Source organism: Sphaeramia orbicularis, chromosome 4 (assembly GCF_902148855.1).
Source record: "Sphaeramia orbicularis chromosome 4, fSphaOr1.1, whole genome shotgun sequence".
In the NCBI taxonomy this organism is placed as follows: Eukaryota; Metazoa; Chordata; class Actinopteri; order Kurtiformes; family Apogonidae; genus Sphaeramia; species Sphaeramia orbicularis.
In genome coordinates, this window is record NC_043960.1 from 51992719 (window position 1) to 52017330 (window position 24612).

The window sequence follows — 24612 nt, forward strand, 5'->3', positions numbered from 1 at the left end:
ACTAACTGGGCCCAATTTGGACATTTTTGGACATTATTGCCAGCGGTTTAGACATGAATAGCTGTGTGTTGAGTTATTTTGAGGGGACAGTGAATTTACACTCTTTTACAAGCTGTGCACTGACTACTTTACATTGTATCCAAGTGTCATTTCTTCAGTGTTGTCCCATTAAAAGATAGAATTAAATATCTGCACAAATGTGAGGGGTGTATTCACTTTTGTGAGATACTGTAAATGTACGGACTTCTTATGTAGGTTTGGAGAGTTGTACATGACTACTGAAGTGACGTACTATCACTCTCGGTTGTCTCGCGGACCCCTGGCGGCACGCAGGGGAAAGAAAAAAAAAAAACCCTGGCGGCACGCGCTGATGCTCTAACAGCTCCTGGGAGTAGGAACCTGCGCGTGGCTTGCAAATCATTTCCTGATTGTCTGAGCTGACGCTGCCAGGTCTAACACACTCACGAGCAGCTGTAGGATTCCTCTGCGCCGTAATTAGCGTCATAAATAGAAGCATCTTCCAAACTGCCTTTACATTTTTTCCTTAACTGATCATTTCACGTAACTAATCAATAATGGAATTATTTGGTCGATATCTGGAAAGGAGTAATTCAGTAAGGTAAGTTTTTCTAATTAATTTCCGCTTTCCAAAGAGTTTTGTTTTAGGCATTTTTAAACCCGAAAGTATTAACTATTATGGCACACTTTAAATGTCTTCTAAACCTCTATTTAGTTTGTAAAAGTTCATTTAACTTGCTTTAAACCCCATAATGGTGTTTACATATTAACCAAGCAACACTTAAATGATATGACTAGTATTTAACACAGCAAAAATTCAGTCGCAGGTCCAACAAAATGCAACTGAATAGAGCATTTTTACATGAGTATGTGGGCTGTATATCAGTTTAGGTTTGTGGTCAAACAGCAAATACTGAACTTGCTCACTCTGGGCTAACCTTGGACTTAAACCCAAGCTGCAACATGAATGCAACCAGTGTGTTTAGTACATGGGGTTCTTTCTATGAGAATATGTCTCTCCTGTACTGCACTGAACAAACGATTGCTTAAGCAGGCACATTGAAAAAAAATAACGTTTCCCCCCCCACACACACACACTTTCATTTCTGTATTTTCCTCCTATGCATGAGAATCTTAGTCAGTGGAAGAGGAAGTATTCACACCAAAATTGTGAACCCCAAACGGTAAAAGTTCAATTAAAGTATGAAATGAAAAGTCAAAAGTAGTCAGTGTGAAGTACAATGGCCAGTGTTTTACTGTTGCATATGCTGGTTTTGAAATAATTTCACCACTGCAATAATGTATGCATATGTTTATGTTGAATTTTACAGCTGTACATGCCAAAGGTCGTTGTAGGTGTCCCCAGGGTGCAAATTCCCTGCATCCCTTTTGAAATACTCTATGAAATCATCATATGTTTGTAGCATTGCTGTCCTGTAAGAACCACATTTGAGACAGGGTTTAAAAGAGTTATTTAACTTGAGAAGAATTTTGTCAGTACCTTAAGCAACACTTAGTCCTTCAGTTTATCACATACATTTAGGATTTTTTGATACCTGAAGGAAATGACAAAATGATTTCTCAAAAGTAATTGGAGTTTTTAGATAAATGTAGTTGAACTGGAGAAGATGGAAATACTCAAAGTAAATATCTCAGATTTGTATAAGTATAGCCTATTAGTAGCATTTCACTACTGAGTTAAACCAGCAGAAAAATCATTAACTCACTCACAAAATATAAAAAATACCCTTTTCCTTAGCACTATTACCAGTGCCAGGTTGTGGTCAGTGTTTTTCATCTGTCTCCCAGTTTCTGTTTGATGTACACTGGTTCTTTGTGTTCCTAACTTTACAGCTCCACCATGACTCAGGACATTATCAAAGAGGAAAACCTGAGAGATGACCTGAGGTACTACTTCATGAGCCCCTGTGAGAAGTACCGGGCCCGACGGCAGATCCCTTGGAAACTCGGGGTGCAGATCCTGAAAATCGTCATGATCACCACTCAAGTATGTAATAATGCAGGTGTAAAGCCAAATGTACCACTAAATGACACAGGAAAACATTCCTGCCTGTGGCCATCAGACTTTTAAATTCCACCTCAAAGCCAACATAATTATAATTATACACAATATTTCTGCACTTATTTACATATATATATTTTTTACTTATATTGATATTTCTCTAGTACATATTGTACAAATTGCTGTTCTAATTGTGTTCTAATAGTGTTGTTTTTAATATGTATTACATATATATATGTGTATGTGTGTGTGTTTCTGTATTGATAATTTCTTTCCTGCTTCTGTTTATTGGTTTATTGTACTTGCACAGAGCAAATGTAACACACAACAATTTCCTCTGGAATTAATTAAGTATTCTGATTCTGATTGTTCTGACTAAAGGGAGATTAGTACAGTACAGTGGTGTTTGGAATGCTTCTTTGAATCGTCTCCAACCTTTTATGTGTTTAAATCAGTGAAATTTGGCTACAACACTGAAAATAAAATAAAAAACTACGAAAGCACTCAGAGAGCGCAAACCTCTGCCAAGGCAGATCAGTCATGTGCCCCCCCCCCCATCACCACCAACATTTGTTCCTTGTGCCAGTATCAACATTTCCTGAAAATTTCATCAAAATCCTTCCATAATATAATATCCTTCCATTTTGAGTTATCTTGCTAACAGACAAACAAAACATAACCTTCACCGTTCCTTGACGGAGGTAATAACATGACCTCCTTTACGGCTTTATGACATATTACAACAGTTTTTTCTCTCTGTAGCTTGTTCTGTTCGGCCTTAACAACCAGCTGGTAGTGGCCTACAAGGAGGAGAACACTGTGACTCTCAAAACCCTGTTCCTGAAGGACTACAGTGGGATGGATGAGGATGATTACAGTGTAGCTGTGTACACTCAACAGGCTGTCTATGATAGTCTGTTTTACATCCTGGATCAGGCAAGTCCAACCAACTTTATCTCATATGTGTTCACTTTCTGCTGTTGCTGTTGTTATGGAAATATGATGAGTATTGATTGTTGTTAAATGTTAATGAGTAGTGGTTTGAGCTGTGGAGCTGTAGGTTTGCAATGTAAAGGGCTTGATGAGTCATTTTTGCTAGGGGATACAGTAATGATAGTCTGTAGCAAGAAAATGCCAACAGGTAGCCAAAGCACCCCCCCCCCCCCATATACCCTACGGAACCTACTTCAGAAAATAAATCTGTATAATAATCATAAGCAACAGATCCTTTTTGAACTGGATAACCAATTACACATATCATTAGCCTCATCGCATAATTGCCTAAGTCATACACTATATGTACAAAAGTCTATGGACATGTTGAATTCAGGTGTTTCTTTTCTAACAGGGGTCTGGGATACAAAACAATAATGACTAATGTCAGAATATAGTTTTGTATTGAGATAAATATCATTGCATTGGTTAGTTTGGTTTAAATTGTTATCTTTCCTTCCAAAATGTCTTGAGATAGTTTTTGCTTCATTTCTCTCAACATTGATTTTTTTTTTTTGTTCATGACTATGATTTTAAATGTTCTACCTCTAAATTAAAAAAAAAAAACAATTTTCATGCTTTGACTGTAAATAATAATTTCCAACCACAACTAACCATCTACTTTCTTCATATTTTACTTAGGAACAGAGGTAGGAAGTAACAAAGAATAAGTACTTTGTTACTGTACTTAAGTAGATTTTTTTTTAGGTATCTGTACTTTACTTGAGCATTTATTTTTCTGGCAACTTTTTACTTTTACTCCCTACATTTTTGCATAAATATCTGTACTTTATACTCCTTACATTCTCAGAATAGGCTTGTTATTTTTTCAACCTAAATGGATGTGACAGTACGTAAAAGACATCACTTCAGAGGGAAAATCAGTGTGGCAAAGAGAAGGGAGCACAGGCTTTGACCAGGGTCAGTACCAGAGTCCAGTACAGGGTCAGTACCAGAGTCCTGCATGGGTCCACTTTTTCCAAACGTTTCTGCCTGTACCCGCAAAGCTGAGTATCGCGACCTGATCCATGATTAAGCCCATTCTCTGCGTAGTAACTCACACTTAAGGGCTTTACTTTTGGCTAAAACGCACGCCATCAATAAATCTTGAATATGTGTTGTTCAGTGACGTCTTTGGTCGAATGTAAACAGAGGTGAAGCTCACTTCAAAATAAAACAAACCACGGTCAGATTAGATGATCGTCGTCATTAAATGTCCTGACAATTATTTTCATCCATGAATCTTGTTTTAATTTTTCTCTTCCTTGCCCGCTACCCGCCTGCATTTAGTTTAATTTTACCTGTGCCCGTACCCATGAAAATTCTTAGGATATTTTTTTTTTTGACCCATCCCCGCATGTTTTTGCGGGTTATCTGTTGGGTACCTGACCCGGTGCAGGAATGTGGTCAGTACCATTCACTGTGGAATTAAAAAATGGAAACTTTTATGATTTTTGCCTGTTTGAATAATTATTGTTTCATTCTTGACAAAAAATGCAATTTTACTTTTTGCTTTTGTACGTTGTTACAATTGAGAAGTTGTACTTTTTTATTTTTAAAGGAGTTGAAACTGGACTTCTAATTTTACAAGAGTGTTTTTATACACAAGTAGCTGTACTTCTACTTAAGTACAGAATATGAGTACTTTTTCCACCTCTTTAATGAAATTTTGATGTTTATAAACTATATGTACAAAAATATTGGGACACATCATATCTACAGCTGTAAGATGTACTGCTCATGCTGATTGGAGATATAAACATCATTAATAGTTGTCAATATGATATTTATCCGAATATAAAACTATATTCTGACATTTGTCATTCTTGTTTTGTATCCCAGACCCCTGTTAGAAAAGAAACACCTGAACTCAACAGGTCTACATATTTTTGTCCATATAGTGTATGACTTAGGCAATTATGCTATGAGGCTAATGATATGATGTTTGATACGATGTTTGTCAGTTAAAAAAAAATTTCAAGTCAAAAAAGTAATGAAATAAAATGTGAAAACAGGTAATTAAACATATTACACATCCAAAAATCATGTAAGTGACATGACATCATTCCAACTTTGTTTCTCCACAGTCTATTCTGAGTCTGAAGACATCTGTGCACGTTCAACATGACCAAACTTATGTTACTTGCACTTCCTTAATGCTACTCTTGTCACTCTAAGAAAAACAGCAGTCGTGAGGAGAACTTTATTACATTTCCACTGACAAACATCATATGCGTAAATAATGGCATGATTCAAACTGGATCAAAAATGGTTGCCTCTCACCTTTGACCTTTCATATTTGTTCTGAATTAAGGCAAGAGGAAACCCAACACACTCAGTAAATACTGAGAAGCCTAATATTAACCATTGGCCATCGTAGACAATTTCTGCGCATACTGATTGCTTGTAAATCATCCTAATTTCCCCATCTTAATACTTTAGTTTTATATTCTATTCTACCTTTTCATTGGGTCATTTCCAGCTCCTTTGCAAAATTATGGAAATCCCATTTCGCCGTTTTTTTTTTTTACCAGAGTTTTCTTAACTTAACAGTACAGCCAACTGGTCCATCTCTCTGTGGGTCCCATCGGATATGCAGAGGATGAAGATGGTAAGCTGCTGCTTCTCACCATCTGTAAGCAGTACTACAAGAGAGGCAGCGTGAAGCCCTCGGATGAATCCTACGACATAGATGCTCAGCTAGAGGAAGGTGCGATGAACAACGGTCCAAATCCCAAATACAGAACTACAAATGAGCAGGACAGATCTATGTGATAATGTTGTAGAAATATCTGATTGGTTTCATTGCCTATTCTTAGTTTGTATGTCACATGATCCAAAGACTGCAAACCTGTGGAGAACCCAGAATTCATCCTTTTTTGATTTGGACTTTTACAGGTATGCCGTCATTTCAGCTAGTACACATCATTTCTTTTTTCATGGGACTGAAGTGAATTCATTGTCTTTGTTTTCAGACTTATTGATATAAAGATCATGTTCCAACTGAAGGGAATTAACCTACAGACAGTTCGATCACGGGAGTTACCTGACTGCTACTCTTTCTTTGTCACGGTACTGTTTAGTGATATTTTCATTCATTATTAACTGTAAATGAGATAAAAAGCCAGAATATGTGAAATCCATGCTTAATTGCTGTCTTGTATGTGTGTGGATGAGTAAACAAGTAAAGAGGAGTTAAAGTATTGTGCAGATATCTTATTATTTTTATTTAAAAAAAAGAAACTATTTCTTATTAGCAAAACAACCTGTCTTACCTTAACTGTCTTTTTTTGTAATTGAATTTGAATTGAATTAATTTAATTTTTTTTAATCAAATTTGGTTTTGCCCCTAGATAACATTTGACAACCAGTGTCACAGTGGGAAAGTGAAAATATTTGTGGACATAGATGCTCAGAGCAGTGCTTGCAGAGACTGGAAGATATCTGGGACAGGTAAGGAAGAATTATTAAAAGCAGAACCTTTGGGGTTGGTAAAAGGGAGTCCATGGAGTGGAGGGGATTGGAGAAAGACCAGATCCCTGTGAGACAAGTCAAATTAATAATTTCACATTTTCATGGGTATTTTCACATATAGATAAGCAATGCCCTTAACATATGTGTGAAAGAAAGAAAGAAAAAAAATTGCACAACATCACATCATTTTGCACAAAATGTAGGAAAAGCTAGAGGTAAAGATAAAAACAAAACCTTTGTCCTAAAAAGTCCGTTTCTTTCTTTGTTTTCATGATAGCTTAGAGAGGTTTGGATGCTTTCCTTAGGCCTTACAATGGCAGTGAAAATATCAACAACAGTTCTCTCTACATTCTGTTAGCCACAGCACAATTGCTTAAGTTATACACAAATGGACAAAAGTATTGGGACATGTTGATTTCAGGTGTTTCTTTTCTAACGGAGGTCTGGGGTACAAAACAATAATGACAAATATTGTAATATATTTTTATATTGAGATATATATGACTATGATTTAAAATGTTTCACCTCTAAATTTCTCAAATATTTTTCATGCTCTGACTGTAAATAATATTTTTCTACCACAACTAACCATCTACTTTCTTCACATCTCACTTAGGAAGAAAAATCTTCCATTAAACTTCAAGAAAATATTGATGTTTATAAATTATATGGACATAAATATTGGGACACATCATGTCTACAGCTGTAAGATGTCCTGTTCATGCTGATTTGACATATAAACATCAATATTAATAACTGATATGAAATTTATCACAATATAAAACTATATTATGACATTTGTCATTATTGTTTTGTATCCCAGACCCCTATTAGAAAAGAAACACCTGAATTCAATGGGTCCCAATACTTTTGTACATTTATGTGTAAGTTAAACAATTATGCTATGAGGCTAATGATTTTTTTAACCTTCTAACCTGAAAGCAGAAATGTCATGGGTTTACTTGGTGCGTTTAGGACTGTGTGTATTCTGTTTAGGGATCTAAGTGTCTATTGTTCTTATTTTGACATGCTGGTTCACTGGAATAACCTCCTTGGGTAACTAAATGGAACAGAGCCATCATTGATGTTGTATTCTGGGTAGTATATGGATGTTGTTCTGTGTCAGGTCTCTACTGCTGAACTCCACTGACGATAAATCACAGAAATAAAAGCGGTCGGTCTTTTTTAAGGCAAACAGACTAATACTTGGAATATTATTATTATGTAATGATTTTAAAAAACAAACAAAAAAAAACAGTGAAAAAACAATGTACAAGAAAACACTTTTCTATGTTCAACTTACTACTAATTGTTTTTATCTCACACACTAATAAAAACTTAGAGCATTTTTGGTCCACACATACATACATACTTTTGGCCTGAATCATATGGAGGAGAACAGTTTAAGCCAGGATATTATAGAGTTACTGAGGCGTTTTCCAGCAAGTGGAGTTATCTGTACGTGTGTGTAAGAGATAAACACTCAACCACATTTTTTTTCTTTCTCAGCTCAGAAGAACACACACTATCTCCTGGTGTTTGACGGCTTTGTCATCCTAGTTTGCATCACATCAGCTGTGCTGTGCACCCGCTCCATCATATTGGCTGTTAGGTTACTGCAGGTCAGCTGTACACTCTGCACGTGCTTGATCAATTTTTTATGTATATGATTGATGTGTTTTTATACTGCTTTTCATTTTTTTGTTTTTGTTTATTCTTTACTCTTTTTGAATAAAGGTCCTGAAATGAGTCAAATTGGTATTATTAAGGCATCTAAATTTTCATCCCTATTACATATATATACAGAAAATTTTTGTTTTGTTTTCTTTTGTTTTTATTTTAATACTGTCTACCTATCTGGCAATGTGACAAACTGTATTGTTGTAATTTAAGAGGTTTTCTAGGTTTTTCAAAGAGAACTACAATCGCACAGTGTGTGAGGATGACCAGAGAGAGTTCCTAAATGGCTGGTATGTGCTAATCATTGTCAGCGACCTCTTGGCCATAATTGGGTCCATACTGAAGATGGAAATTCAAGCAAAGGTAATTAAAGCAATATATTGTTTTCTATGAAAATAAAATTGCTGTATTTAGTGTACAGATGGCTTAATTATAAGACATATTGCTTCTGAAATAAAGAACAAAAATCCTATGAAGTAAATGAATTCATAAGGTGATCCTGGGAAGCTTAAATGTAGGGGCACAGTCACCAGGAAATGAACATATTATACAGTGTAATGTACAGTTACTAACACATCTAGGATGGATGAAGGGTTGAGTAACAGCAGCAACGGGGCCAGCAAACCAGAATTCATAAACTACAAGTAAAGACTTTCATCAGTCAAACCTTTTAGTTAAATATGTGAGATACAACTGACAAATATGATAAATGAAAGTAACAGTAAATGTAATGTATTAATGTGATTTTTGACAGATCATGCCATTTTTGTAATGGTTTTATGGAAAGTTCATAGAATCTGTCATTGAGCTTATAAACAACATTATACATTATATAAGGATTGTGAGAGGAATTACAAATAAGACCTTTGGTTTTGAGTCAGGCAATAAAATAACAGCAGTGAAATGGTCCTTTCAGTGACTGGTGGACTTTGGAGTGTCTCAGTACAGGCACTGTTTATTTGAACTTGAGTGTGATGTCTTGGTTTGTCCTTTTTATAGTAGTTTTCCTCAGTGGGACAGAGGTGAAATAAACGTTCTCTTTCCTCTATCTCAGGCTTCTTGAGCAGAACCCACAGTTTTTCTTCTGTTTTGTGCTTTCAGTAAAAAGTTATGATCTGCTTTCAGTGTGACAGAGTGATTTCAGAATACTGCTGGAGTTCCTCCTTCCTTATTTCTTTACATGACCCTAAACATAGACTGTGAGGCTGAATAATTTTACAGTGTACAAGATGCTCTAAAGATGTTTTCACAGAGGTAATTTGTGTTATCTCTCAAGAACATAAAAGCAAAACTTTTTATGCATGAGTTAAGATGAGGTGGGACGTTCTGTTTCTCTCCCTCGTTGTACTTTAAACTCTCATAAAATGATTTATAGATGTTGGCCCAAAGTTTATCATGAGCATAGTTTTTGTTATATAATAATTCTCCCTCCATTATCATGAGTTCACTTGTATTTCATCATATGTCTATCACTTTTAACTTTTGGAACTGTATTTGCTTAAAATATTTTGTCTCATTTCCTTTTACAAAAAGCATCATCTTGGTCCTCTTTAAAGTTAATTTTTTTGTCCCTTCTCTGATAGAGTCTAACCAGTTATGATGTGTGCAGTATTTTTCTGGGAACATCTACGTTAATGGTGTGGGTTGGCGTGATAAGATACCTCGGATACTTCCAGAAATACAATGTGAGTCTGAACACCGCTGTCCCTCATTGTAAAAATAAGATTCTTCAACCCTCAACAGAAATTTACTCAGTTCACTAAGGGGAAGGAGTATTTTCCAATGTCAACAGTCTCCTAGAGGCAATATGCAGAAAATTTATTTGAACAAATTTTGTGTCAGTATTGAATGAAATAAGTATGATGCATAATGTGTTAATACAACATCTCTTATGTCAAGTTTAATGGTATAAAAATGTACACTGTTTGAATCATTCTAGAAGTGATTATTTTTTTCATAATCACAGTATGGCCATAGTCAGTTCTAACTCTGTGCACCTGTTTGGTGGGTAAATAATTTAAATGTGCTGAATTTCATTATAATCACACATTTTGGGAATATTTGAGAATATTCACACATTTGGAAATATTGATCTATGTACTGAATTTTCTGTGGGTCTTTTACGATATGACAGCTTTTTTGTTTGAGTCAGGGAAAGAAATCAGTGAATTTTTGACCTCTTTAGATAGATTTTGTGCAGTGTTCTGCATGGCTGGGCCTTTACATGTTTGTTGCTCTTTCTACTGGTAGGAGTATGTAGAACATAGAAGAGTTTTAACATCTTATAATGAAGGCCTTGATAGTATAGATGGCATAATCAGTATGCATGAAACAGCTGCAGATTTTTTATCTTTGTAAACTGCAACAGAGTGTCAAACTTTGTTAATATATTTTATATGAGTAAAGTTCTACAAACACTATGTACTGGCAGAAAATTCTCAAAAGAGTAAGATATGCAGTGAGTGGGGTGTTTTATTAATTACGCTGAGTCAATATCCTTACACAGGTGGATTTTTACTGCCTGTGTATTGTTATTTTATAAAGTTAGAAGTGTTAGAAGTTCGTGCAAAAATAAATAGTGGTCTTCATTCAATACAGTTTGCACAGTGAGCAGTATTTTATATGACCACATTCTCTCTAACTTTATATATCACTGAATCAACCACAGATGCATATTCACTCTGTTCGTGTCCTTTCTGTGTGTTTAGGTACTCATTTTAACCATGAAAGCAGCCTTCCCCAAGGTCCTGCGATTCTGTTGCTGCGCTGGCATGATCTACCTGGGTTACACCTTCTGTGGATGGATTGTACTGGGGCCATACCATGAAAAGGTACTGTCAAACTGGCCTAGTGAGAGTAGAGGCAGTGGAGGATGGCTCAACAGTGAAGTTGCTAGTGTGAATCCTTGACCTGCTTCTCACTCACTTAATTTATATAGACACACTCTAGTCAGTGTTTTACCTTTATTCTAAGAAGACAGAAGTCCTAAAGTGCATTTTACATTGCTAATGAAAATTAATATTAGTTGCCACTCAACTTCATAGTCATCTAATGAGTAATAGCCTCTACGAGCCTTTCCAGTCTGGTTTCTGCCCCCATCATAGCACAGAAACTGCCCTCATAAAAACCACTAGTGATCTCCTGCAGCTGACTCTGGGTTACTTTCCATCCTCATCCTCCTTGACCTGAGTGCAGCCTTCGACACCATCTCAGACCCCATCCTCCTCAGTAGACTCCTCCATTGCCCCCCCCCCCCCCCCCCCCTTCGGTTTCATTCTTATCTGTCAGGCTGCACTCAGTTCGTTCAGCTTAAATCTCTCAGGTCAGATCCCTCCACAGGAACCACTGGTGTGCCCCAGGGCTCTGCCCTTCTATTTATCACCTACCTCTTTCCCTCTGCAACATTTTCTTCCTTCAGTCGCTCTGCTCCCCTGCTGTGGAACTCTCTGCCACCATCCATCCACCTTAGTGACTCTGTCTATCTTCAAGTCCAGACTCAAGACTCACCTCTTCAAAATTGCCTACTCACCATAATAATTCCCTTATATCTTACCCTGTACTACATTTCTTGCACTTTTCCTTTGTATTTTGTTTACAGTCTTTTGTATTTTATTTATTGTTTTTTTTACCCTTTGCTGTACAGTGTCCTTGGGTTTCATGAAAGGTGCTTTTTCTTAGTTTTTCATCAGATTTTTTTTAACAGCAAAAGCGCTGAGGCCACAAGAACATTAGGGAACTACAAGTAGCTGAAAGAGCATTCTGAGATTGAATTACTCAACTTATTTGCACAATAGGAAAGTTCTTGAGTTTTTCAAGTCGACAGAATTAGGGGAAAAAATATCAGTAGTAAATAATCATCATGTACTTCACAGCTGTGTGCGGCATAATTTTTTCATCATTTACAGGTGATTGATTATTGGATGTTTCCTCAAAGTTGTTTGACTTTCTGGACATTTGTTGAAAACTGCTACTATTTAGTGTTTGAGCTGCTATTTGAGCAATAGGCCCTGAAAATGAATTGTCTGTTTGTTTGACTGGAGCAGGTTCAGGTTCTTGAGCATTGTATTTTAATGTATGTTAACAGCCACTAGGTGTCAGCATGAGTTCAGTCTGTGAATCCAACCTTAATGACCCCAAGACTCATTGTAAGGACAGTTAGCCTTGTATGGTTAACTTAAAAGCAAGAAGACCAGATTTGGAACTTTCTGATGACAATTTGTGCTTCAAATTAGACTTTTCAATGGAAGTTTACTGCACAACATAGTAAAACACAGCACACAGCTTGGATGATAAACAAAGACAATAAATGCTTTTGTATAAACTGTAGATATTTACTGTGCAGTCATGGTTCTTTAGACAGAACTGACCACTACTTCAACTCGTTGGTTAGTCAGACTTACAGAGTGACTCTAAGAGCAAGTGCTATTAAGGAAATATGGAGTGTTTAACTGTCCTCGCCCGTTAAGGTAAATTATTTACGGAAGTCCATGCAGCAGTAGGCGTCTAAACAAGGTTGTGGTCATCAGAGACTGGCTCAAGATGGACTCAGATCAGCTGAATGCTTGTCTCTCTGATCAAATAGAGTTTGTTCATCTTAAGGAGTCACTCTTGTAAATAAGTTGTTGATTAATTCTAAGTGCCTTTGCCAAATCTGTTTACTTAAAAGCTAGATAATGACTGGTGGGTTATAGTTGAAGTAACTCTTGAGCATAAAATTGAAGCCCTCATATCCACTTCTTTGTTTGTATTCAGAGTCACAGGTTTCACTTCCTTATGTTTCCAATGCTGCTGTCAACTTTACACTCAGTCATGATATTTACATTGCAGTGGCTGGGGGGAGTTCCATGTAGTGTGCTGTGAGCCATTCCAGGATCTTCAGTGTATTTACTGAAGGAATAAACAAAGGATGTTCTAGGACTTGCCATCCCACACGTCTTCAAGTGCTGTGCCCCGGATCCATACGACTTGAGAGGGATGTTGTTTTTAGATGCTATCATGTTCTGGGGGAACTCAGCTCTTTCATAATGTTTGTGTCAGGCTTTCAGGCTCTCCCTCCAAGCCATCTGTCTCTGTTTGTCTTTCGGCCTTTATCGATCCTCCTCCATTAGCTGTTGTACTTCTTTCAGGCTTCTGTTTTTCCTTGTTCCTGCATCTCCGTCTCTATAAACCATGTTGTAGTGGTTCCGAAGCATATTGTCTTGTGATATTTCTTTTAAAATCTGCCTATAAGTTACATTATCCTATTGTGTGTTGCTTAGAAGCTGTTTAAAAGATGTTTTGTCATATAATTGCAATTAATGATGTGTTTTGTTATGGTATTAGTGTAGTGTAAGGTTAACAATAGTTAAATTATGCACATGCAGAACATCTAATGAAGATAAAGAGCCATTTAATGCTGCACTGGGAACATATGAATTAAAATTGAAAATTTACACAGGGCAGGGATGACATAACATTAGTCTTAATATTAGTACATTACATCACAGATATGCTCATCATTTACACCCCACCAAGAACACTTCAGTCAACAGACAGTGGCAACTTACTTGTCCCTCACACTAGATCCAAGAAAGGGGAGGCAGTTTTTAGTGTATATGCACCACAAAAATGGAACGCCTGCCTAATGCAGTTAAACGTGCCACATCAGTAGACATTTTTAAAAACAGATTAAAAACATATCTTTTTTCAACAGCGTTCTGTTGAGTTGTGTGTATGCATGCGGTTGTGTTGGTATATGTGAGTTTAAGTGTGTGTACATATGATTGTTTACTTGCAGTTGCACTCTCTTTTTTATGATTGTTTTTTACTGTGGCTATCTTATATACCTGTTGTGAAGCACACTGAGTCGGCTTTGTGCATGAAATGCACTTTATAAATAAAGTTGAACTGAATTAGCCTCATAGCACATTCATAGCGAATGACGAAAAATGAAGCAGCAGTGTTAGGAGAGTACACTTACACAGTTATCACAATTTGGCCAAAAATATGATTTTCACAATTATATTAGATACTGATTATTAAAGATACCAAAAGAAGTCAAAGGTCCAAAATGTAAGATTTAAGCAGACCTAACTGTAGAAATGAGATAATATTCCCAACATTGAATATTATAATATTGTTACAGTAGTGCTTCATTTTCAGAATCAGAATACTTTATTAATCCCAGGGGGAAATTATTGGGTGTTACAATTGCTCCATTCAAGTATAATAAAAAGTAGCAGGAAAGAATTTATCAATACAGCAGTAAAAGAAAAATATATACATATATATATATATATATATATATATATATATATATATATATATATATATATATATATATATAACTATCTATCTGTCTGTCTGTCTGTGTATCTGTCGAGGCCCAAAACAGAATCTGGCCCGATTCAGAATCGGGCCGGCCCAGAATGGAATTCTATTCTAGGCCGGCCTAGAATGGAATCCTGCTGCTATAATGTTATTTTTATACCATGTTTAATGTAAATGATCCATAATTCCATAATTTGTCATAATTTTACATTTTCAGTCTTACATTCCTTGAGTAACTATTGTCAATTTCAGTCGATTTCACTGTACCATATATTGGTGAGGAGTACCACTAGGTTCTATTTGTAAATAAAGTGTATTATAGTTTACAATTAAAATTTTGTTTGTTTCTTTTTTTTTTTTTCACATATTTGCAAATTCCATGTATTGATTTTTGTAATAATTTAGATCATTTGCATTAAACATGGGATAAAAATAACATTAAAGCAGCAGGATTCCATTCTGAATCGGGCCAGATTCCGTTTTGGGCCTCGACATATCTATATATCTATGTATCTATGTATCTATGTATCTATCTATCTATCTATCTATCTATCTATCTATCTATCTATCTATCTATCTATCTGTCTATCTGTCTGTCTGTCTGTCTGTCTGTCTACACACACCAAATATACATATTAAACACTCTAGTAAGACTCAAATTAGAGCAGCAATTTGTACAATACTAGACAGTATATTATCAATGTGATTATTAAAGAAAGTTTAAATGATGTTAATGAGTCAAATGAATGAAAACTAATTTAATAGCAATGAATGACAGTTCTTTGGCATCTTCACAGATAACTGCAGTGAATCTGAAACTTGTTGAGCTTTAATGTTAATATAAGGGCTGTTAATCTTAATATATCTACTGATTATGTTGCCAAAGGTTGATATATATTTGACAGAAATATCAAAAGTATGGATTGAAGTGTCTCAGAGATCAGAATGATTGTGTTTAAACTTTGCAGCTTTCATATAATCTCCATCTCTTGTGTCCTCCTCCATCTCTCTTAGTTTGAAGGCCTGAGTCGTGTGGCTGAGTGCTTGTTCTCCCTGGTAAACGGTGACGACATGTTCACCACTTTCGCCCAGCTCAAGGACAAAAACACCTTGGTGTGGATCTTCAGCAGAGTCTACCTCTACTCTTTCATCTCCCTGTTCATCTACATGGTTTTGTCGCTCTTCATCGCCCTGATCACCGATGCTTATGAGACCATCAAGGTACCTTTGAATTCACTGTCATGAAGGAATGTCATGAGTGGAATCTCCAGACGCAGAATGCCTTGGTGTCTTTAGGGAATACTAAACTCCTTTAAGAAAATGAGAATTCTCTGCTGAACATGTTATTTCATTTGACAGAAATATCAAAAGCATGGATTCCCGTTGACAGACCTGCACAAGTTTCTCAGAGATCAGAAGGACTTTCCGGTGGTAGAGGAGAGCAGTCACGTAGATGCACATGTCAGATATTCTGTTCTCTGCTGCTGCCAACGGTATGACAATATTTACATTCACGTTACAGTACCTTAGGTTAATAATAATGACAATAATAATAATAATAATATTTACTATCCTCACACTCAACTGCATCATGCGCAACATGCACTATACAAACAAATGAGATAATTAAATATTAAAATAGTTTTAATGCCCAGCTCAAAGGTCATGTTAGGTAGTAACACATTTATTTATCTTCTAAATGTAAAGATTTAAATAGACATTCCTCAAATTACACGCACAAGGTTTTGTTGGTGTTAAGTTTTACTCCTGTTCTTACTTATTTCTTTTTACTTTCTCCTTTCATTTTTTCTTTGTTTAAACAAAGGCGACACGGCACGATAGGGATGCACAGTTTGTTTGCTCATTGTGGACTCTTTAATTATTGTGTCTCTGCCAATGTGTGTTTTTTTTTTTCTTCTTACAGTTGGCATGAAATGCATCCTGTTCATAATTACATTTTAGTGTTGATTTACAGCAGTTTGTCATCTTGTCATGTTAGTGCTCAGGACTACAGTCACATGTGACACACCACCAAGAAAGGTTCGAATGTCAGTATTTACCAAGATGCAAAGTTTACACTGCATCCACGTTGTTGTTACAGCACTATATTGTCTTCCTCTATATATGTTCATTCCTTCTCTATGAGCCAATCTCTATCATCAGTGGGCAGCAGACTGGAGCGGAGTTTCCTCCATGCTGTGGTTTGGCTTGGTCTTTATATGGTCTGAGAGCAATGAAATTAGTGGTGGGAGTTATGCGGACACACCCAGTGATGGACTGATTACAGAGAAACTAAGGCTGTAGGCTGGGAAAAGCCCCCTTCGCACCACCATCCTCTCCCAGTCATCACCATCTCTTGTTTGACTTCCCATAGAAAGAGGCGATGGCAGCACCACCAGCATTTGGACTCGGGCTGACTTTTTATTTATTTATTTTTAAATCAGAGTATGCCGGTTAGTTTGGAAGAATTATTAGATTTAGGGGTGAATATAACATACACACAGTATAAATCTAAATCTTACCAAGTGCATTTTTCTCATTTCTAGTCAAAATATCTCATCACACTTAAAATAAGACATAATCAGCTAAAGAGTAACTTTTCAGTGAGATATAAGAACTTATTTTTAGACAATAAATCTTGAAAATCTTATTTCAAGAAATCTTACCAAGATAATTTTCACTTGTTCCAGTGGCAGATTTTATTTGCTTAATTTCCTTTTTTTTTTTTTTCTGCTTAATTCAAGCTAAAAAAAAAATCTGCCAATGGAACAAGTGAAAATTATCTTGGTAAGATTTCTTGAAATAAGATTTTCAAGGTCTATTGTCTAAAAATATGTTCTTATATCTCACTAAAAAGTTACTCTTTAGGTGATTATGTCTTATTTTAAGTGTGATGAGATATTTTGACTAGAAATGAGAAAAATACACTTAGTAAGATTTAGATTTTTTCCAGTGCAGTGTCATTCAGCAGCTTTTACCACATTTTCATCCTTTCTTAGTAAACATTCTGATTTTGTATTGTAATGAACTCTGCTTGTGCTTTATTATACCATGTAACCCGTAGGCCACAGTTTGGGACCACCTGTTGTTGAGGAGCACTACTTCCCTGCCTAACATTGACGTGTTTAACCAAATACAGCTGTAGTTTCTAACCTGAGTTTCACTTCTGTTTTCTGATGAAAAAAAGCATATAATGCAAGGAGATATAATGATGGCAAAAACTGGAATATCATTTTCTTCCCAATGCAGAACTAGAAAGTCATTCAACAATTTTTCCACTAAACCTGGTATAGTATAACCGTTGTTTGCTGAAGTGTCATTTGGTTACAACTCTCATAATTTTTTCTCTATTGCTCATTTTCCTAGTATTTCTGTCTTTCTATATTTTTTATTGACAGTCAATGAGTGACAGAAATCAGAGATAACTTTCACAGAGGTAGCAATAATGAGGAGTATTTAACAAGAAATAATGTCATGATTGCAATCAAACATTGGGCCTCATGCAGCGACATTCTCTTAAATTTCTCTGACATTTTCGCTTTTTTTTTTTTCATTAAGAGAAAAAATATGATGAACCAACTCTGGATGCACCAAATGTTCTTAACATCCAAATCTGCTCTTACCCAGGTGTGCTGAATGTTGAATCTCACTGGGTCATAAATGGGACGCACATGGCCAATTAGCATATGTTACACCCCCAAAACACCATAAAAGGGCAGGTATTGTGCCGTTACCAGTCAGCTGACTTTGGGTCAGCAATGTCGAGGATGCCACCAAAAAAATCTGTAAGAAAAAGGAGAAATCCAAATACTTTGACAACAAATCCAACAAAGGAAACATGTCGTCTTTTACAGTGTCAGTACGTGCGTTTAACTGCTTATATGCTCAGCATTAAAAGATATATATATATGTCAGGGTAGAGACTGCGATCTGGTAGGATCGGCGATTCTACCAGTAGAGACTCCGATCGTAGTCTCTACCAGTAGAAACTCCGATCAGAGTCTCTACTGGTAGAAACTCCGATCCGAGCCCTAACCCTAACCCCTAACCCTAACCCTAACCCTTCTACTGGCAGGATCGGAGTTTCTACCAGTAGAGACTGTGATCGGAGTTTCTACCGGTAGAGACTACGATCAGAGTCTCTACTGGTAGAATCGCCGATCCTACCAGATCGCAGTCTCTACCCTTACATATATATATATGTATATATATGTATATATATATATATATATATATATATATATATATATGTGATTATTTATTTATTCATTTATTTATTCACTGCAACACAGAGGGCCATAGTTTCCCTTCCTTTTTCCTTTTTTGTTTATTCATTTATGGCCTATCATGACAAAAATAATCTGAGGGATAACGTGTTAAAGTGAAAAAAAAAATTAATTCTACTTTGCCCCAAAGATGTACTTTAGTTTAGTTTTTTTTTTTTTGTTTTTACTATTTCTGATATAAGGGTGTCCAATCAGACGCTCCACTTGACAGTGGTGATGTGGTTCAATTGATGAATAACATATTTTTCAACCACAAATTTAATAACCAATCATAGACAGTCCTCTAAAACATAAAATCATCTGAATTAGATTGTATTATTTGTTTCTGTGTTGCTAAAATTTCAAGCGTATTTCCGTCCATTGAACACATACATCCTGGGCTGTACTGTTTTACTGTTATGTTTGTATGAGTTTACTTGTAAAATTTTATCTTACCCGGAGTAACAGCGAAAATAAGAAAACACTGGTGAATCTCACACATCTATGGATATTAACAAAGTAAGAGAATATAGAGGATATGAACAAAAATAAAAGAAAATATGTTTGTATATGGTTTCTTACATGAGGCCCATTGTTTTCTGCCAAAAATAGTTTTCAGTCAGTGATGACATACAAATACAGTGTGATATTATTCAGCAGTATTTTGGTCAGGGTAATTGTTTAATTGTCATGATCCTAATATTAACATTTTAAAACAAATTCTTGTGATAACTTGCATATTATTGAGACTGAAATTACTAAGTCACTGAAAGTAAGGAACATTTAGCTCTATATTTTACTGAGAATACAGAACAGAAGCAGTAGTTCTAAAAACTATTCGACTCCTCTGCTGTCAATGGACTGCAGCAGTTAAGTCAAACTCACATAAGGTATGAGTACTGTTGTTTGATTTTGCTCGTTTATGTTAGAAAATAACTTGGGTTTTTTTGTTTTTAGTTATACATGACTTTATTCGCACATTCAAAAAGGAGTGGGAGGAAGTATAACTCATTTAATCCCACCCCTTCTCCACACAACAGTCTATCCTTTAGCTTCCTATCATCATAATATATGAAAAGTCAAGTTCCTTGGATCTCTTATGAGTAATTAACCTCACTTATCATCCTCACATACACATGCATACGCACCCATACTGACATACCAGAAAAGTAAATAAATAAGTACATACATACATAAATTCTTGAAGGCCACACAAATGAATACACAATAAAGTAAACAATAAGACAAAGTAAACAACAACAGCAATCAAACAAAACATAACAATCAACAAACACACAAAAAACAAGGAACAAACGAAATAAGACAAGACAGAATATTAATGTAACAGAAGTATTAGGACCCTCTATCTTTATACTGGGACCAGACCATTTGTTTAAATACCAGTTTAAATCGGTGAATATATCGGTGGTTCTCTTGCCAACTTATAGGACATTTTATAAATGAGTCCAAAAAAAAAGTTCTAGAAACCAGCTATTGCAGCCACAATGGGCCTTACAATATATCGAATCAAAGACACTACATTCCACATTTACTTTCCTAAATGGTTGTAGCAGTATTTTTGCTATACCCCTCAGATTTAAGTAGAAAGCCGACACTTCAATCACATCTGGAGTGTTTCATTTCAAATCCACTCAGATGTACAGAAGCAAAATTACAAAATTTATATCACTCCAGATTAGACCTGACTATGTTATGAATTGCCATAATTTCCACATTTAGAATTTTGTCATTTTGCAGCATCAAAACAATCTTGAATCAAATGCACTTTCTCTGGAATATCAGAAAATTAGTGACAGAGAGCAAGATGATGTTAACAATTGCCTCTACTGCAGACAAGTAATGTTAACTATGCAGCAAAACCACCAACTAACGCTTATCAATAAACTAATAAACCATTCAAATGGTAATACACACAAATAGGAGTGACTTTTCTACTGCCAAAACACTGCCTCTTTATATGTTGGTTTGATTATGGGTCAGATCAGGTGGTCACATAGGCACAACGTTGCTGTTCAGTGACCTGCAACTTTTTCATTAAATGACACAAATAAGTTTATTTTATATTTCTGTGTAGGTATGAGCAAGTGCTTTAAAATGGTATGTATGATAATTTGCCTGAGTTCACTTTATTATGTGAAAATTACAAAAAACATGCTCAGTCATGCAGCCGCTGAAAAAGTACATCTACTTTTTAGGGTTTACACACAAAGGGATAACATGCTGTTCCTGTTCAACTATTGTTCTAAATGGACATTGGTGTTTTAGATAGAATGTTTATCTACAAGACTGCCAATTTCTGTAGCAAAATATTGATTGCCTTGTGAATTAGAGCGAAAGCACTCCGTTACGAAGTCGCAAGGCCCCTTGGTCACATAGCCGCAGGCCTAATAGCCAACATTTAACGGAGGACTTAAATACTGAAGAAAAATTCATAAATCCTTGGTCACTTTTATTTATTATAGATAAAAAGTAACAATAACAAATATACTTTGGTCATAATTTTAATAAAAATAATGAATAATATACAGTAACAAAGCATCAGTCTTCCAACTCTGCTTCATGTTTCAAACATTTATTTTGCAGCATTATTAGTCATTTCAAAAGTTTATCATACAGCATGTGATTGGCTCACACAGTTTTTGAATTGTTCATGTTCAGTCTCCTGATTTTAAACTTATAAACATCTGAATTTCTGCAGCACATTCTTGAAATCAGCCCTTGTTAACTTCAGTCGACTGGTTCTGGTTGAAGAGGATGGTGCTGGTGTCTTAACTTCAGTAAACACAGACTGAATGTTTACTGGTTCAGTGTCTTTGGCAGGATTAAAGCCATTAGCATTAGCACATGTCCACTTTCCCTTGATCTGACCCTTATGTTACATCTTTTAGGTCAGATTTGGCCTCATCAACTGATCAACTATTTCACTCTCACATTCACACAGATAATTTAGAGACATATATGGAGATGCATATCCAACCTTACAGTGTCACATACATGTGTACAGTGTTTGTTTTCAAAATATTGTTCTTTGTTCTTCTCAAATAAATATTTGGGCACGCTGTAGGAGTAACTTAGAATCATGCAATAGGTGGGTAGAAGTCAATTCATTAATTGTGACCAAAATTTTTTTTGCTGTGAATGATGAACAAAAATGTTTTCCACTCATGATTCCTTAGTTTCCAACCTCTTCCATTGTTCTCATTTTGTTCCTGCATTTTTTACAGCTATTTTCTGTGTCAAAGCCATCTAGTTTTCCTGCTTTAGATGCCTAAGTGTTTAAGGAAGTACAGTCTCAGTTACATAGCCATTATGTAGTAATGGTGTTTCATGGATAATGCAGTGGGAGAGAGGCAACTGAATTAATCCTGATTAACACAAAGTACCAGTGACCTGCTGAAATGAGCTGACTTTTGGTCATTAGCATTCCCCTCGTCAGGTTACACAGACTCCATAATTGCAGTCATTTACAACCTCTGGCCTGATCAATTTGATTTGTGTGTATCTTTTTCTCCCTGTGCTCTTAAAACATAAATGTAGATATTAAGCAAACATTTTAATGACTTACTGGATGAAATTTCATCTCCATTCGTTAATCTACTTCCTACTCTTATCTTCTACTGTAAAGCAAATATATCAAGTTTACTCATGTATGAAATGAAAAACTCTTGAAACTTCGCTATTACACAGATGGGATTTGACAGGATACATATCTATAATCCTAAAGTTGATTCAGTGAATAATTTGTCTTTTAAAAACAACTTTGACAAAGAGAACTGAGTTCTGCTCAGTAGCTGCATATTATCTGTTTAAAGGCTAAGGCTGAAGCACTTTTGCTTTCCAAGACAATGAACACAAGAATATGACCATACTACATTCACATCCTCAAAATACTTCAGCAGATTGTGGAACTGAAAAGAATTATGAATTGAAACTGTGCTGCTTATGTCAGGTTTGTCCTTCAGATGGAATTATGAGGTGGCCAAATGGAATACTTCATCCCATTTCATTTGTAACCACAGATGCAGCATTACACTGACATGGTGGTGCCATCCTATTTTTGGTAATAAATCAAAATATTTCTTTGTTAGTGTAGGAAAGATTTTACCAAACTGAGCTGAGCTATAGCCTGACTTTTCTTATGATAGAACTGCTTGTATGTGAAGACCAGGGAGGTATTCAGTTGGGTACAGTCTGCACCTTCACCACCACATTTCACTACATATACTCTGAATACCGCACATACCAGGAAATCAGCCTTAACAATCACTACAGTACAAAGCATGTATGAGGTCATCTGTATATGCCGATAAGACATTACTAATGCTACTTTTGGATGGTTATTTTGCAGAATTCCAGAAAATGACAATGTTGTTCTCATCAGCTGACAGCTGTTCAGATGATTCAGAAAAGAGGAGGAGGACGAGGAAGAGGATTCTGGGAACAGAGCTTCAAACCAAGTTTCCTCTTCCCTCTACTTATGTTCATGAAACTTGAACATGAGTCTCATGTTTCGGTACTACTGCACTTGTCTTTTGAACAAGTTTGACTGTCTCTGGATTTGACCCGTGATATGCAATGTCATGCAGTGCAATGTGACATTTATTCTCAAGTTTTGTGAGTGTGTTTGATGAAATGTTAATACAGTAAATATTATTCAATTACCCATTGTCATGTTTTTAGTTATTGTGTTGTCATTTAGCCTCAAAAACTTTAAGTATGAGGCACAGAAGTAAGCTGTCAAAGCTGTGGGATAATGGAATGATGGGACCATGGGTTTAACAGATATTCAAAGATTCAAGATTCAAAGTATTTCTATTGTCATATATAAAGTGAAGAAACATGTTTCCCAGTATAATGACAGTCTTACTTTGCCGTCCACACTGAACGCCAATGGAATTTAAGATGTACTGTACAAAAATAAAAACAGGATAATTTAACTAGGAAATTAAAAACAAACAAAACAAAGTGGCATTTAAGAATGGCATGCAAAAGTGAATGAGCATAAAATATAAACTACTGTTACTAAGTAACAGTAGTTTACAGTCGCCCTACTTACTAAGTAAGTAGGTAAGTAGGACGACACGGTGGTGCAGTGGTTAGCACTTGTGCCTCACAGCAAGAAGGTCCTGGGTTCGATTCCAACACCAGTCGACGGAGGGTGGGACTTTTCTGTGTGGAGTTTGCATGTTCTCCCCGTGTCTGCGTGGGTTCTCTCCGGGTACTCCGGCTTCCTCCCACCATCCAAAGACATGCACTTATACAGTAGGTTAATTGGTTAATCTAAATTGCCCATAAGTGTAAATGTGAGAGTGATTGTTTGTCTCTATATGTTCAGCCCTGCGATGAACTGGCGACTTGTCCAGGGTGTACCCCGCCTTCACCCCTATGTAGCTGGGATAGGCTCCAAGCGACCCTAGTGAGGATAAAGCGGGTTCAGAAAATGAATGAATGTTACTAAGTAAATATATATTTACATAAATATGCAATATATGAGTTATTGTGTAAAACTGCCGGAGATAAATAATATGCTAAATGTGCAAAACTGTCAGAGATGAACAGTTTGATACATGTGCATGATTTATTACTCATGTTGTTTTAAAATTGCACAATGCATTCACAGATGTGTTGAGACTGAATAAGAGGGGGATTTGGAACCAGAGCAGAACTCTATGACTCAGTTTTATCGTAAAAAACCAGTAGGTTCAGGTGTTGTGACAAGCTGGAGCACGACATCGCATAGTGTGATTACATGTTATTTAAGTTGAGATAAATATTTAAAAGAGCATGTCTTCTCTTCCCAAACAACATTAAATTAAAAAGGTTAACCGA

At 35.9% G+C, this 24612-nt stretch overlaps 1 protein-coding gene across 1 annotated transcript; it reads left to right on the top strand.

Annotated features, from left to right (window-relative positions):
* The first annotated feature begins 420 nt into the window (after positions 1-420).
* Positions 421-23444, top strand: mcoln2 (mucolipin TRP cation channel 2). Its single transcript, XM_030131296.1, has 14 exons — positions 421-619; positions 1873-2026; positions 2804-2977; positions 5588-5744; positions 5854-5932; positions 6010-6106; positions 6388-6487; positions 8018-8130; positions 8402-8551; positions 9772-9873; positions 10897-11019; positions 15512-15718; positions 15857-15990; positions 23132-23444. Exons 1-14 carry the CDS (start codon positions 576-578, stop codon positions 23166-23168), a joined length of 1671 nt encoding a protein of 556 aa, XP_029987156.1. The 5' UTR covers positions 421-575; the 3' UTR covers positions 23169-23444.
* The last annotated feature ends 1168 nt before the right edge of the window (positions 23445-24612 follow it).

Coding starts and splice junctions, on each gene's coding strand:
- mcoln2 (XM_030131296.1), top strand. CDS start 576: ATGGAATTATTTGGTCGATATCTGGAAAGGAGTAATTCAGTAAG. Junction 5,745..5,853: donor AGATGCTCAGCTAGAGGAAG/GTGCGATGAACA, acceptor GCCTATTCTTAG/TTTGTATGTCACATGATCCA. Junction 9,874..10,896: donor GATACTTCCAGAAATACAAT/GTGAGTCTGAAC, acceptor CTGTGTGTTTAG/GTACTCATTTTAACCATGAA.